Source organism: Tribolium castaneum, chromosome 5 (genome assembly GCF_031307605.1).
Source record: "Tribolium castaneum strain GA2 chromosome 5, icTriCast1.1, whole genome shotgun sequence".
Lineage (NCBI taxonomy): Eukaryota > Metazoa > Arthropoda > Insecta > Coleoptera > Tenebrionidae > Tribolium > Tribolium castaneum.
In genome coordinates, this window is record NC_087398.1 from 5202671 (window position 1) to 5219489 (window position 16819).

At 37.3% G+C, this 16819-nt stretch overlaps 1 protein-coding gene across 1 annotated transcript in view; it reads right to left on the bottom strand.

Moving 5' to 3' along the window:
* LOC663439 (dipeptidase 1) overlaps positions 1–16819 on the bottom strand; it is a 70942-nt gene that overhangs the window by 16062 nt on the left and 38061 nt on the right. Inside the window, exon 5 of the mRNA XM_008195655.3 lies at positions 6752–7077. Coding sequence (XP_008193877.2) covers positions 6752–7077 — 326 coding nt within the window. The remainder of the gene's footprint in view (positions 1–6751; positions 7078–16819) is intronic.

Genomic DNA, 16819 nt, shown 5'->3' on the forward strand with positions numbered 1-16819 from the left:
ACACTTGACGTGACTGTTTTTTTACCCTCTAAAGTTGAGGAAAAGAGAGCAAATCCATTATTTTTGAGTATAATTTCAACAGTCACGTTTTTAAGTGAAACAAAATCAATAAAACGTCAAAATTGAGAGATGGTCGTTAAATGGAGATGCTTATCTAAAGCGCTGCCAACAAAATGTTGGCTAAATGCTTGATAATGGCCTATTTGACTAGAAAATTGAAATTATTGATTATTATTTATTTAATTATTTGAAGTTTATTGAAATTGGCAATTAATCCGCTCTGTGCTACAGATACGTGCAAAATAATGCGTTTTTAAAAGAATGAAATAATTTAGTTTTTAGTTTGGCGTAAAATCACATCTGCACCCAGTTTTTAAGGGCTGTGTAATTGTGCAGTGTGTTTGGCAAAAGAAGCCTCAAATAAAATTAATTAAAACCGTTTAGTGGGCGTTTAAGCGGAAGACAAGTTGCGCGAACAAGAATAACAGATCGTTTATTAATTCCCTGGAAATGTTCACTTTGAAAGTTTTTTTTAATTGTGATTTAACACGGCCGGTCTGTTGGCGAATCTCTGCTATAATTTACTGCCACTTTTTTCAGCCAAGAAGAGAGTTAATGTATTGTGTTTTTGCTGAGCGTTTCTCCGCGAGCTGCTTTTTAAATTTGAATGGGCCTTTTTCATTAAAAATTCGCCTGCTCCTTTCAACCGCCCTCCTTTATGAATAAACATTTGCTCATTTAATAATCGCAGACTTGTAATAAGCCTTGCACCTGATGTGTGCCCCGGATTTTTCGCGACACCAAACACATGTCACGATGTTTATCTGGATTAATTCCTCCAGCTCGTCATAACAATCTAATTAGTTTTACTACATCATCAGATGCAGTTCCGCGCGTGTCGAAACTTGCAAACTTGTTTGGATTCTTGTTTGTTTATTAAAGGGAGCGGAATTTCGTTTTGCTTGATTTGGCAAAGAAGCGTATTATCCGGCGATTGTTTCGGATTCTGGCGATTGCATTTGTCTAAATCCGGGCCCAAGGCTGACTCCACACAAATTTAAGCACCGGAGCTTCGGAAAACTTGGCACTCTTAATGATTTAATCACGGACACAAAGATGGAGAAAATGACTCGCTAAATCAATTATGGGGTTTAATTAAAGCCGGGCCGAAAGAAATGAATGCTGCGATAAGATTTACTCGGACTGAAACCGCGATTAATTGCCACACATGTAAATCCCTGAAAGTTTGTGTGTTAAGCCGTGGCTTTAATGTGATTGCGATTGAATTGCTGATTAACAGCCGAAGCAAAACTGGATTTGCAGCCGGAGTTATTTGCCAGTACCTCTCCAAATCCAAAAAATCTCCCAACTATTACTGTCTTAATGATTTTGCTCCAGCGGAGATATTCATCTGGCCTCAGACAAAATTGTTTTATTTCATTAAACATTCTAATATTCATTAAGACTTCGAAAACTTTGTATTTATTTTCAGGCTCCCATTCACGTCCTGCCTGATTTATTTGATCAAGGATTTAAACATCCTTGCTGTTTGCCTTTCAGAAAACTAGCGAAGACTTTATTTGAGTTCTAAATGTGATGTTATTAAGACTGCTCGTCTGGGTGCACGGCAATGCCGCCTCGATTGACAATAATATTTCATAATAGAATTGTGCATTTCCGGGCGCTTTTCCTTGTATTAAAATCCGCCGTCGTAAATTACGTCGAATTCTCGTCCCCATTCAGGTGTTCTCATTTATAATCCGGCCTAACAACCTGTCAAACCCGTCCGGCGAAAAAGCTTCATTCTAGGTTTCGCCCAGGCTTGTGCAATCTTGAAACAGGCAGCAAAGGCCTGTCCGGTTCGTTATCTCCAGACACGGCCGGAATACAGAGCGTGTACAAAGTAATGATTTATTATCGGGCTTTCGCCTCGAAAAACACAAAGAGATCTTGTATCGAGGTGCGTTTTTTAAAAGCGATGTCACTTCGCGTTGCACCGAACGCTGCATTTAATGTACCGGAGTGAGCTTTTAAAATGTGTCCGGATTTTTTCCGGAAAAGCTGGCCTCGCCTGACCTACATTTCTAAAGGACGATAAATAAACACAGCCAATTGAATGGTAAATAAAAGTTGGGGGGCTGTTATTGCAGCTGTAACAAACTTCTTATACGACTTTACGCAAAAGTAACTCCTTAAATGAAGTTGTCATATCAATTTACTTGCTTTTACTACATCATCAGATACTGGTCCGGACGGTGGAGAAGTTCGGAACTTCTGCAAGGAGTTTGGTTAATAAACAAAGAGAGTTTGGACTCATTTGTCAAAGAATTACGATTGCTTGTTTCTCTTGTGCTAAATTGTAAACTTGGGACAAAAAGAATTTTAGGCTTTGTCTGTTGTAATTCATCGGAAAAGTTTTATTTAACGCTAATCAGCAGAGGCCGGATTTTAGGAAAATTTAACACGCAATTTTTAAGGGCTTTTATTAAAACTTGAAATAAATTCGTTAAAAATTCAGTTTCTCGGTTTCTTATTTTTTTAGTATTTTGTGTTTTTAGTTTCTCAGCGTTAAAGTTCTTTTGTCAGTGTTTAAACTTTTAATTTTTGAATTTGATTTTTGCATTTCTCTTATTCTGTAATATTAAATTATTTTTTAATTTTAAACACTTTTTGTATGTTATAAAATTTTTGTATCAGCCTTGCTTTTGGAATAAAAAAAAATAATTTACGTAGAAGTGTCAAAATTGCAGTATTTGCCCATATAATTGTTAATTTTGATTTTAAAATTTTATTTTATTTATTTATTATTATTATTATTATTATTATTATTATTATTATTATTTTATTTATTTATTTCATTATTAATGGTAATTATTTTTACAAACGATAGTTGTTTTTTGTGTAATAAATTTAAAAATAAGTATGTTTTTGTCAAATAAAGTCAAATTAATTAAAAAATTAAGCAAAATCGACCATTTTATTCGCATCTAAGGCGAAATGCCGTTCTGTGTGTTTCACTGGTGTCTCATTTGTCCGAGGAATGAGTAATTGACCAATCACATATAAAAATCACCTCCTACTTGTTTATCTGATGCACAAAAAATTGTGAGACGATTGAAGCGTTTGTCATTGGATATGAGGTGGGAGATTGCACTCCCAACTGTTCAACAGACCAATCATAAAGCGATTAAAACTGAGCAAAAAGTTGTCGTCTGATTATTTTGTAAATGTCGGCCAAACCACCTAGAATTTCGCTGTTTTCTGAGGTGATTTCAAGTTTTCTACTACACTTGGGTTCAAAAATCGTGGATAAATTGCAGATCGAGTCTCGTGTTTGCAAAAAAAATTACGTTTTTTTTCTGTGGTTGAAAATTAATAAAAAATGTATTCTAAATTACCAGATTTTAACATTTAATTAGGTTTTCATTTTTCTAAAAATCCAGCCTCTGCTAATCGGACAAAAAATAATTGTCAGATGCAACAGGTAAAGTTTGGAATTTTGTTCGCGCAGATAACACAAGTTGGTGGATAAGTTTGTTTAAAAGTGTATACTTCAGGGATTAGCTCTAAAATCAGTTTTGACACTTACTAAACTTATTTTTAGCGAGAAATCCAACTTTCCTGCTAGTCGTCTTTTAGAAAATAACAACTCGGAAGCTTTAATTGAATATTAAATTGGCTAGAAAATGCTGTGTCTGTGTACTTTCGCGGATATTTTCGTCAGGAGATGTAAATTAATCACAGTTGGTTATCTGTTTTTGAGTGTTTTCTTTCTTTGATAAAAAAATCTAGAAAATTTCCCTGGGGCTTCAAACAATTCGGTTTTCTATTGACGGCCTGCGCTTTTGACCAACGAATCCTCTTCGGATAGAGCGAAATCTTGCCGTTTTAATTCGCCATGAATACGGCCCTGTAATTATGGTCGTCGGGTCCATTGTGGCTGCAAAGGACTCGGCACACACTCGAACAAATGGAATATGAATTTTAAACAGCCAACTTTTGTTTGCTTGAACTTTGTCGACTTATTTCGTATTGTTTGGCCCTTTTCTCCCCCCACACGTATCAATTAATTTCAGGGGCGAAATCCGGGTAATCCCCCGTCTCGTGTAATGAATCATTTATTTAAAGGCTTTCGATTGCAGATTGGCCCGCTCATAAATCATACATTTTTCGCTTCTTTCGCCCAAGGAATATTAAATTCGATTTTAATTAGGCCGGCTCTAAAGCCCAAAGATAAGAAAAAGGATTTTGATTCCGGTCTGTTGATTCAGAACCAAAAATGGATTAGGGAGATGAATAACGTATGACCCCTATAAGAAAATCGCAATAAACCGCAACGATTGCCCATCTCCCGCTCCAAACATAAACAACGTGGGCTTTTTAAACCGCTCTTCAATTTTTATTAGACAAATGAAGGATGTCGCTTGGAATTATTGGTCCATTTCAATTTTATCGACATATCCGGACGAAATAATAAAAAGCGCTTCTTGTTGAAAATTCCCTGCGATATTTCATTCGGAGACCAAACAGGAGTTTTTTCGCGAGTATTATGTACGTAGAGCGTTTGATTGATGAAATTCGGCAAGTTCATTACGAATCTCCGACCAGAGTCTGCAATAAATGGCTCGGAAACGAATTTAATAATTATTTTCGACGGAAATGAAAGTCTCTGCACGAATTATTCCCGCTGACACATTTGCAAACTATGCTTTTAAATCTAATAACGCCGAATTTATTCCCAATTCAATAGAGCGGGATACGGATTGATTGCAGACATTAGTCGCCACACAAATTATTCGCTAACGTAAATAAGCGGGCGTAATCAAAACAGATCGCTCGAAAAACTACTTTCAGTATAATTATTGTTATTACTCGGCCAAAAAGGCGCGCTTTTCCGATAAATCCGGCTTTGTTTTCTTTCAATTAGCCAACTCCTGTCCGAAAATATTTCTCGTGTCTTTGGCTGTATAATTGCGCCTCGGCGTGTTGTTTTTCGCCATGTTTTGTTTGGGATTAGCGTAAAGATCCGCTCTGAGGCACATAATAAAGCGATTTTGATAATACAAGAAAACGCGATTTAAAAGTTTCGACTTAAATTGACGGATCGCTGGTTCAAAAACTCTCCCGTGTAATGAAAGAAATCTTCCAAGGTTTTTATTCCGCGCAAATCGTTACAATATTTACTTTGCGTTAGGGAAGTTTGTTCCACTTTGGAACGGTTTTCATATCCTAACTATGTAATTGTGAGTTTCGCTAACTACAATTCGCTAATGGGCTCCGAGAGGAGTTCGGAATAAGGCCATTAGTGACGCTGGCGACGTATCTGTCTTCGCTTTGTCGCTTTTAATTGATGTTTTTATCGAATTGTCCATCGTTTTTAATTTCCTGGCAGTTGTGTCGCTCGAACCTTCGAGTCCTCTTGAAATTATTATCGGCGGTGGCCCGAATGGCATTTGAAAGCGCTCCAAATGGAATAATCCGGGGCCTAATGAAAAATCCACAAGCATCCATCACACGAATTACTACAATTGTCGTCAAACGCTCAACTATTCAATCTGAGAGGTTTTACCCGAATGCTAGTTAATCTGGCCGATTTGTCAGAGGCGGCGCCATAAAAACTGTATATAGAGACCGTTAAATTTTAGTATTAAAGGAATTAATCAGAGCCTTAATATCGTCGTTAGTACTGTCGTAAATGGCCCATAAAACAATCCAAGGATATTAGATTCGCCCTCGTTATCTCGGCGAGAAGACAAGCTCGGATTCGCGCGACCAAAAATGAATTTTAAGTGCCGCAACTTTTCAAACAATCTATTTCACACAAAAACAACAATAAACATCTCTTCGTCACTTTGCCCCCTTTTATTAATTCCCATCCAGCTACAATAAACAAACCACTTGAAAGCATTTCGATGTTAAAAATGCCGAAAGCCCAATTGAAATATTTTGGCGAAGTCGCGCCTCATCCCAGGAGTTAGTCGCGTCCACATTAGCCCCCGCATCCGGCGCCGGAAATTGCAAATGAGCCCGATCCGGGCCCCAAACACCTGTTCTTGGAATGGCATCCCGGAGTAATCCGGCGCTTTCGCGGCCGCACCACCTGCTCCGGAAGAGAGAATAATAATTGGCAGTGTCCCGACCCTCCATCTACCGGCAGATTATTAAAGACGGCTTCGGTTCCGGGCCCAATTACGCCAATAACAACTTTCAATTAGTGAATTACGGCGACCCTCTCCTTTACCATTCCCTTTGACGGCGCTGCTTAAATTAAGTTTCGGGGGCTAATTGCGCACAGGTGCCGCACTTCATAAAAATCACAAAATTTGGAAAAAGGTTGAATGTTTGACGCTGGGAAAAGTTTGCTTGGGAGACCTCAACGCGTTTCATTTCGCACAGTTTGAGGCCTGTCGGCGGCTTCTTGCGGCCACGGCGCCGGGTCTAATTAAATTCTTTTAATTATTTCAGCGCGAAACACAACGAGAATGCGTCTGCGGTCGGGTAATGTAAGTGTAACTCGAAATATTTTGCGAGAAGTATTTTTGCTCAATCCTCAATTCACAAACAAGCGCGGAGTGCGTCTTAAAGGAGCGAGTTCGTTGATAAACAATATTTGTCTGAAGATGCATTTGATCTGATCGATGCAAGAGTGAGTGCATCGTTTAATGCGGTCTCGCGTAATCCCCAGTGTGCGCGTCTGAGTGGCTGACGGGCCCCCGAGACGTTCGCGTCATTAAAATGGGGCTGACTTTACCTGAGCGGCGACGTGCCCCGCCTCCAGACGCACCAGGTCCGTGTGGCTCCAGGCGCTCGTCGACCACGGCGAGACGTTCCGTAGGTCTTCGTTGAATTTGAAGTTTTTCAGCTTGTTGTGCAGGAACTTGCGGATGTTCCACGGCAGGTCGTTATGACCGTCGATAAGAGGCACTTCTTGGAGCAGGCGGGTCGCGAACTCCAAGCGTTCCTCGAAGGAGGCACTTGAGCTTATCTTTAAGGCGATTGGGACACCGACCCCGGCCGCCGCCGCCAGCAGCAGCACCGTCACGATTATCCACCAGTGGCGGCTGGAGAGCTCGATTCCTGCAAATAAAACACGAGCTGCTCGTTAACGCGCACTGACCCGACGGGAAATGAACCAGGATTATTCCAGTTGGGGGTTTTTGAGGTGGAATTTGTCTTAATAATAATAACACTAACTGCTTATTTCCAATAAAAAGTACAGTAAAAAACTGTGTTCAACCAAAAATTATACAATAATTATTTAAAGAAAAAAAGTAAAATTAGTGAAAACAATGACAGGAATTTATAAAACTTGTAATTAGAACTTGTAGACTTTCATTATTAATGTTGCAGTCATTGTTAAATGCATTAAAGTGACTACACATTAAAGTTACCGGTTTTATTTCCCCTGTTCTATACAGGGTGACCCAGGGGTGCGTAATCAGTCTATAACTTTTTTATTATTTAAAATATTGCGATTCTGTTTTCATTATCCGATAGAGCGACTTAAAGTCTACAAACTCAAAATGTTTTTATTGTACACAGGATGTTGTATACAGGGTGCTGAACTAAAGTTATATTTTTTTAAATGGAACATCCTATATATTTTTGCATAATTTGATTCTACGCAAGAAAATAGTGTATGGGTCTGTTATGGGTCTATTTTTTTTCGTTTCGGAATTATTCAACTCTTCGTTATAGAAAGACCAATTTTTGAAATATCGCTGCAAAGTCGCCTATGAATATTTTCCGGCAAATTTTCAACAGAAAAACTCAGAATACTCTGTAGTTTTAGAAAATGGTCGATTTTTACTGGAAACACGGAAATAATGTACAGGCTGTGCCAAAAATTTCTTAAAGTGATTGAAAAAATAAAAAATAAATTTTTTATTTATTTTATTGATAATTCTTGATGAGTGAAATTTATTTATGTATCAGGTAAGAATTAGATTACTTGTGTAATTAGTCACATTAATACATATCAAAAAATTAATTACTATTTTATTCTAGGCCAACATATTGTCTTGTAATAAAATATATTTTTTTGAAAAATTTCGAAAAATACTTTAAATTTGCTATGCAAACCCTATACCGTTGGAAAGCTTACCAAAAATGCTTTCGATACATTTAATAAAATACAGGTTGCTCCATTTGAAAAAAAATGAGTTATTCAACTTTTTGCGTTTTGACACACCCTGTATATTATCTGCGTGCTTTAACTAAAAGTTGTCTATTTACTAAAACTACAAGGTATTCTGAATTTTTCTGTTGCAAATTTATCGGAAAATATTTATAAGCGACTTTGCAGTGATTTTTCAAAAATTGGTCTTTTTTATAACAAAAAGTTGAATAATTCCGAAACAGAAAAAGATAGACTTATAATAGTTTATATAAAGTTATATTATTTTTTTGCGTAGAATCCAATTATGCAAAAATATATAGGGTGTTCCATTTAAAAAAATATAACTTTGGTTCACCACCCTGTATACAACACCCTGTGCATAATAAAAACATTTTTTAGTTTGTGGACTTTAAGTCGATCGATCGCATAATAAAACCAGAATGGTAATATTTTAAATAGCAAAAAAGTTAGAGACCGCTTACACATATACCATCTTCGACGAAATCAAACAAATGTATTTTCAAGGACAAGTAACACAAAATGGAGAATTTTAGACCTATAATTAGGGCATTGATTAATAAAATTAGTACTTCCATTTTGGTGAAATCTTTATAATTTCTATAATAAAACCTATCATCGGATACGATTAGAGAAGCATTCTGTAATATACACCTAAATCTTTATATGTTGTAATTATTTTCTAATTTTCTAATTGTTGTTTCTTTACGTGAATAAGTTATAACACAACATTTATCTTTATTTGGACTTAAACTAATAGTTTCAACTAATTAGTTGTATTTTATCATTTTTAAGACGATTGCAATCAGAATCCAAGAACAGTTTAGGTCGTCTTTAAATAGAATAAGTTTTAGTGCTTTCTTAGGGCGGTCTTGTTATAGTTTCTTATTTTCCGATTTGGGAACTTTGTATTTTTGTTGTTTCTTTCTGTGTCCAGCTCTGTCCTGCAATTTCCGAATTCAAATCGAATAAAACTAATCTCGGCGTGCATGTCTTGGGGGCTGAGGGACAATTAAGCCCCGCATAATCCAATATCCGGCAGTGTACAGTAGCGGAAGTAGTTGTTTCCCGTTCCTTCCGGACATGGAGCAAGTAGCCCAGCGTGCGGACACCCTATAATCATGCTGAGTTATTGAATGCGGTCACCCTTTCGTAACGCAATTAAAAACTTGTCGGTGCTCGAGCGCGAAATGGCGAAAAAAGCTCGCATTGTCATCGATTAACCACCCTCTTAAATCAAAAGTGCCTCGAGGCTGGGAGCCCTGTAATTAGTCGCGAGTGCGTTTTGAGGGCGCAATTGACGACATGAAATAGAACGACAAGATGGATCCCCAAGCAGGAATTAAGCGACGATATTAACATATTTTATGGCGGCCCGGATTAATCCGGGATTAGTTAAAAACACGCAAGTTGACGCAAATTTTTGCGTGATAAGCGGGCCCGGGCCTGTCTTCGCGTCTTTGAAACTTCGCAGGCAATTATTATCTCGACGGTTAACTGCTGAAAATTTGCATTAGCGAACGTTTGAGAAGTTCCGCGGGGTTTGTTTGGGAATCAGCGTGATTAAGGAAAATAATGAGCCTGATATCGGGCGCAGTGGTGTGAGAGACGCGATTTGAAAGTCTAAAAGGCCAAAGGAGATACTGTTTCATAACAACTTCAGGTTCGGAGCGAGAACGGGCTGTCGTTTCTAGCAAAAGTTTACTTATTTTTGGCGGTAATGGCCCGAATTGCATTTTACCAGGGGATAAAGCACTTTTTATTCGGAATTTATAAACTGGGGATTATACGGAATGTGGATTTTGCATCAAAATGTTTGGGAATTAATGCTGAAGCTTGTTTTTCTTGGGCGAAACAGATGTACACATTATAAAATAAATATGGATAAATTCACGGTGGCGGCTTTTACGTATCGATTTCATATAAGCCGAAAAAATGAGTTTGCCGAGGAGGTTAAATGTAACAAGGAGAATGAATGGGAGCCGGATGTAAGAAATATAAAATAAATGAAATAGGAATTTAAGATCAAAGGGCAAAGTTAAGGCCAAGGAATTCGATAATGAAAAGAACTTGTTCCTAAAGTTCACACAAAAAGCAACAATTTCAAGTCATACAGGGTTATCACCTGCCACACTGTTACATTCAAAAATGATTCCTGCACAATTGTGTGCGCGCAGCATTTTCTGCAGTTACCAGTCGATTAAGCATTAAATTGCGGCAATTAAAAAATAAGTAAAGCAAACAGAAATTAGCAATGCCCGAAAGCGTGCTGATACATCCATAAAGCACCCCTCATGTCCCGTGTAAATAATTCCAACGGCCACGCGGGTCATCGCAGGTGTCAAAACGGCATAAATAATTGACGTGGCGTGTAAACAAATATTGCTGTGTAGCCAATCAAATTACGCACGCATACGTATTAATAAAAGCCGACTAATTAATTGGCGTGAAATGTGATTTCGGCGCGATGAAAATTTCTTCAAAGGCGAGTTTTCAGGCGACGTAAGTCGCGTTTGATCCGGAATTCGGGCCGCTTTAATCCCGTCCACGTCAGAGTGTGAAATCGTGTCAACTTTCGTCGGAAAAACCGCAGCACACGGGTAGAGGAAGCTTTAGATAACGAATTAATAGGTGATTCGATGGCAAAGTTGGTGAGCGGAACGGGGCCACCACTCCTAAACTAATTAATGAAATAAACGTTCCATGCCGAATTAGTTTGATAAATAATGTAAGATGATTAGAGACGGGGACAAAAACACTCGGGCGACATCTTGTGTATTCAGCTGTATTACCTATTTGGAGCTTTGCCGTCTAACAAATGGGAAATTTTCCTCTTCATTAACTCGGTTTACATCGCAGAATACAGGATGTTTTATTGCTTGAAGGACTCACACGAGTGAAACAGTACGCAGCTAGACAACGGGATCGAAAATCGCCAAAAATGGCTCACTTCCGGCCCAAGTGCGTGTGACGCGTGCACCGCGCGTGAAATTTTAATGGCGGCCTTTTCAGCAACTTCCTGAAATTAAATTACAGCACACACTGTAAATGTTTAAAACGCTTGTTGCAGATTATGGCAAAAATTCGGAATCGATGAATGCGTAACTGCGCACTCCCCGACATTAATTACTCCACCATGTAAATTTCATTATTCAAAGGGAAGTAACAGTTAACTTTACGGCCACTCTCAAACAGCCCCATAAAAACCGAAGAATTAATTATCTCACTCGTGACTGAATAAATTATTATCGGAAACAAAAGTCACTCCGCTGCGGGGATAACAAACAGCGTATTATCGGTCATAGTGGGTTACTGTTCTCGTGTAATATTACATGTCGGTGGGGTAATTTATGTAATGCTAGATGTGTAACATATCTTACGTATTATAGTGCTTCTGTTTTACTACCTCGGGCGCATTACGCACAAACTGTTATTACACGGGGTGGGATTTAACGGATCGTAACTCTTGAGGTTGGCGGACTTACATATTTCATATGCAAGAGAAAAATAAATAACATTGTAGCGTCGCCCATTTGTTTCGTCCCAGAGAGACAAATTTCGACCTATTTGGGTTGCAACAGCGATATTTACTTATCGCCATTAATCTGATTTTGCGGTTTTGTTAAGGAACATGATACTAACTTGGGAATTTTGGTACAAACAAAGGGGGTGTAAATAAGCCAGCTGAAAATACTTATCAGTAAAATGATTCAGAACGGAATAACATTTGACTGGTGACAAAAGACGTGTAGCTGAGAGTAAAAATGAGTTAAGTTATTTTTTTGCAAAATCTGCCATGAAATAAAAAAAGAGGAACTGGATTACTAAAAACTTCACTCAAATATGTAACTTTTGAAGAAACATATCTCGCATGAAAAATTACTCAAACAGTTTTAGTCATAGGAACTTTGAACTCACTGTTCCCATTTACACCTAAATCAAAAACACTGACAGAAATGAAAATTTTATTTATATTGTACTGCATTTTAGATAAAAATGTTTTGTTTAAAACACAATCGTAGTTGTTGTTGTTGTTTTGGGATTATGTAAAATGGAAATATGTGGTGTTCTATCCCGGCGCATCCACCAAATTTTGATTTATTTGTGCTCCGATTGCCATAAATCCATGAAGCCAAAATTAAAATGTATAATTACGTTTTAGACATAAATAAGTTTGAAAGCATTAACTATGACTCTTTCTTCAAATAAATATTTACTTTGTGTTCCAACTTTTAATTCAAAACTTAAATTGTATCACCGGAACTTTAAAACTCACCAGATCTTAAAATTGGTGTGCTATTAAAATTAAACTAAAAACAAATTCAATGTTTGCTACCACTAATCTTGTTCCACATCAAGTTCAACGTTTAGTAAAATTCGTTTAAAGTTTTATTTTAATATTTAACAATAAGTACAAGTTATATACACAATCGTAGTTGTTGTTGTTTTGGGATTATGTAAAATGGAAATATGTGGTGTACTATCCCGGCGCATCCACCAAATTTTGATTTGTTTCTGCTCCGATTGCCATAAATCCATAACGCCAAAATTAAAATGTATAATTACGTTTTAGACATAAATAAGTTTGAAAGCATTAACTATGATTCTTTCTTCAAATAAATATTTCTTTTGTATTCCAACTTTTAATTCAAAACTTAAATTGTATCACCCGAACTTTAAAACTCACCAGATCTTAAAATTGGTGTGCTATTAAAATTAAACTAAAAACAAATTCAATGTTTACTACCACTAATCTTGTTCCACATCAAGTTCAACGTCTAGTAAAATTCGTTTAAAGTTTCGTTTTAATATTTAACAATAAGTACAAGTTTGTGGTTGTTTTAATTGAACTTTATAACAATGTAAGCGCTTTTAGAAACTTGAAAACTGCAGTGTTGGCATTTCGTTTTAAAAAAGTTTCTAAACTTTGAGACACCAAGAGCATAGACGTCCTAAAAGATTATTTCGGCAAAAAATGTTGCTTATTTGCTAAAAGCTTTTGTAAAAAATATATAAAAAATAAAAAAGTACCTTTACTATGCTTTTAGTTGTTGAAATAACACACCATTTTTATATCAAATTAATGTTTTTTTTTAACAGAGACTAATAATTGCAAGATTATTCTTACATAATGTTAAATTTATTCTTGACAGGAAACAAAATATATTAAGTTCAAACACATTACAGTTGAAGTTTATAATTTTATTCAAAATAAACCATAACGCGGGATTTTGTTGAAAAATATAAATCTTGTTCATAATAAATGTTTAGAATTTTTCCATTTCTCGTGGAAATGCAAAGGTTTTCTCCTATTTTATTAGACATACGAAATTATTCATAAAAATTCGCACAAGCATCACCCAATTTTCAGCTTTTTGTTACATAATGGCACGAAAGCGTGTTGATTCATTCAGGGAGAGTAATACTAAATATGGCATAAAATGCGCGTCAAAAGCAGAACTTCCAGTTTAGCAATTTAGATTAATTAGAAACAACTTAAAGTTTTCTTGATAATTCCGTGCTGCTTTTTAGTTTTTGAAAGTTTTATTTACAGTAAATACGTAAAGTTTGGTCCCGCCGTTGTGGTTTTCCAGTGCGCATTCTAAACTTTTCCTCCTGCATCCCTTTGATTAATGTCTCCTGTCGAGTGCGGTGGCGAGAGTTGTGTTATGGTGAAATTACTGGAGTGGCTCCACTGTGATGAAAAATTTTCCGCGCTGTAGTTCCCCGCTGCGGAATTTTTCATTGTGCGATTAGTGCAGTTGCATCGAAATCGCGATTCAAGAGCGAAATTATCGCGTCAACACCCGGCCTGATTGCGCCCGCCTTTAAACGTCCAATTCCCATTCAAGTTTGTTCTTATCATCGCTGTAATAAAGAATATGGGAATGGGGTCGATATGTGAGGTCGCAATGGAATTCTTGGCGCACTATTTACATTTTCGAGTGTAATCTGGCCGATGTATAAAAAGCGTACGTGTTCCTCAACCCCATCCGGGATAATAAAAATTTTCAATTCAGCACTTTTAGAGTGAGTTGCAATAAAGTTTTTGTCTCGTAAAAACTATTTCGCATGTGGAATTCTGATTTATGTGCGGAGTTTTTTCACGGTCTCGCTCACCAACTCGACCAGGATTTTTACTGCGAAATCCCGACGCTCTGCAGACATCTCAAATAATTACAGTTGAGAAAATTGGACGGACTTCTTTGCCAACTCTATTTTACGTTTGAAATCGCCGTAAAATGCGCGATTTTCTAACACCTAATGCTCCGCTCGCAGACGGATATTAAAAGTGGGCCGACGATCTACACAATATTTGCCCACTTCTCCGTGCCTCGACTTTCATCAATTTGTCTGACACCCAGGCACGCCCAGCGTTCTATTAGCCCCATGTCTGCTATTAATCTCGCGATTTTTACGCCGATTTTTTGCCAACTTCGCTCGAAGCACAGAGGTATTTCAGGCCAAATCAAGGACATTTCATGCGCCATAAACCACACACATTATCAATTCAAATACACGCACGGTCCAACAGGACCGTGACAGAATGAGCAAAAGGAGCGGAATTTTAATAATAAATATTTCAAGAAATATATCGCAGTGTTTCAAGCAATACGAGTACTTTGTGGAACGTAATCGGCAATTAATCAGCAATTAATCAGCAATTAAACACAATCTGTATAACTAAAAGAACCAAAAATTAAACCGAGAAGCAAGAACAGGAGTAGCTCTTTATTTTTATAGAAATACGAATAACAAACAAAAGAACAAAGAAACAAAAATTAAAAAAAAAAATAAACACGTAAAAGTGAAAACTGGAAAAGAACAAGAACAGCAAACAGCAAAGAACAGAACAACAAACAAAAGAACAAAGAGACAAAAATTTGAAAAAAAACATAAACACGTAAAAATAAAAACTGGAACAGAAATGAATCAGTGATGGAATGGGCTTTAAAAAGGTAAATTAAGAATTTCTGCATAGTTTTGCATGTCTTTCCGTAAGCCAATTTGTGGAGCAAATCTTTCAGCAGAGCAAATGATTCTTTCTTGTTGGAAGTGTCGGTGTGCTTTCAAGTCGCAGTGCAATTCCCTTTAACGAAAACTTTAATATATACAGTTGGTAAATGGCGTGTGCACGCAACTGCAGAGATGCAAGGATTAAACCATCTAGAACTCGCTAGCAAGCCGCAGAATTGCAGGATTTTGGTTGAGTTTCAAGTCGACTTATTCTGCAAACGATGCCAAGAAACTAACGTAAATATACCGAAACGACACGACGTTAATAAAAACGCTATCTCTCACTCAAAATTCCTCGCCAGATTTTGCAAACAATGAGCGATAATAAAACACACAGAGCCGCTTATTGTGACGTGCAATATGCAAATCAAATTAAAACGTGTGTTAGAATAATTCTTCGGCGTCGGCAATAAAAATCGAGATAAAGCTCAAACTGCCGCTTTTATCGCCGATTTTATGCAACGTTCAAGAAGTAAATTTGAATTGGCACTGACGGCGAAATTGCTAAATACGGTCTAAGTGTCGCACACATAAACAATAAAAATTACAGCCGAGCGATCGATGTCGGCGCACATCCTGCCAAAGTTTAAAACTAGATTAAAGACGATGGCGTAGTTTGTTTCCGGCGGAATTGTGAGATATTCTTTTAGCATTACCAGAATGAATGTTTAAAGTTTTGCACTTTTAAGGACATAAAAGAATATTTATCGTGTCCGTTCTGGAAGATACCCGCAATTACAGTTCGGTTCTTAATGCGCTTTCCACCTTCCATAAACTGGGGGGAATTTGCTTGACACTGTTGGCGGCACAAATTTCGGGAGCTAGGACTTCAATCAGGCCCGGATTTTTCCGGTGTCTTGATGAATGCAATGTAATTATAGCGACGCGTGTTAATTATCCGGCCCCAAAACTAATTATGAGGGTCAGTTCACGAAGGCCTCCATCGACCTAGTTCCATTAAACAGATATCGGCACGTTCTTTCACACCGATCACGTTTAAGAAGTGCGACAATCATTAAACTCCGGGTTGAATTAACGCAAATTGCCGACACCGGAACCTCGTAAATCCGCTCCTCGGGCAATAAAAAGACTGGATGCAAGCGACCATCAGGCATATTTCGGGTCGGAGTGCATCTTGCGCTGAGGAGATAACTCTAATGGATTGTCGCAACATTTAACAGTACTATTTAGGGAAACGGTAATTAGAAGCGCAAGCTGCGCTAATTTAGACTCATAAACACAATATTCGGTTTTTATTAATTTATCGCTTAATCATGTTCTGATTTATGCTTCTTTACTGTTGGTTTTGTGTCGGAAGCCGCCGGCTTTTGGATATTAACGTGAAGTTTTGCTCGTGTTTTAGTTTTATGCCGGAGCTAATTAAAGAAAAGTTTGCGTGCGATGGAAAAAGGCAAAATTGTTGCATTTTTCATAAAAGCATCCCGAATATTTTGATTAAAATTTAAAAAAATCAAACTTTAGTTTTGTGAACATGTTTACAGACTGGGAAGATTAGCACCGGAACACTACTTCGGATTATACGAAATAAAAAACTCGTGTTTTATTTACATCATTTGCGTATTTATCCAGCAAGAACTTTATCATGCTCGTTGTGAAATATTAACTTAATAATTCACATGCATGGTCCAATTAAAATTCTCGGGG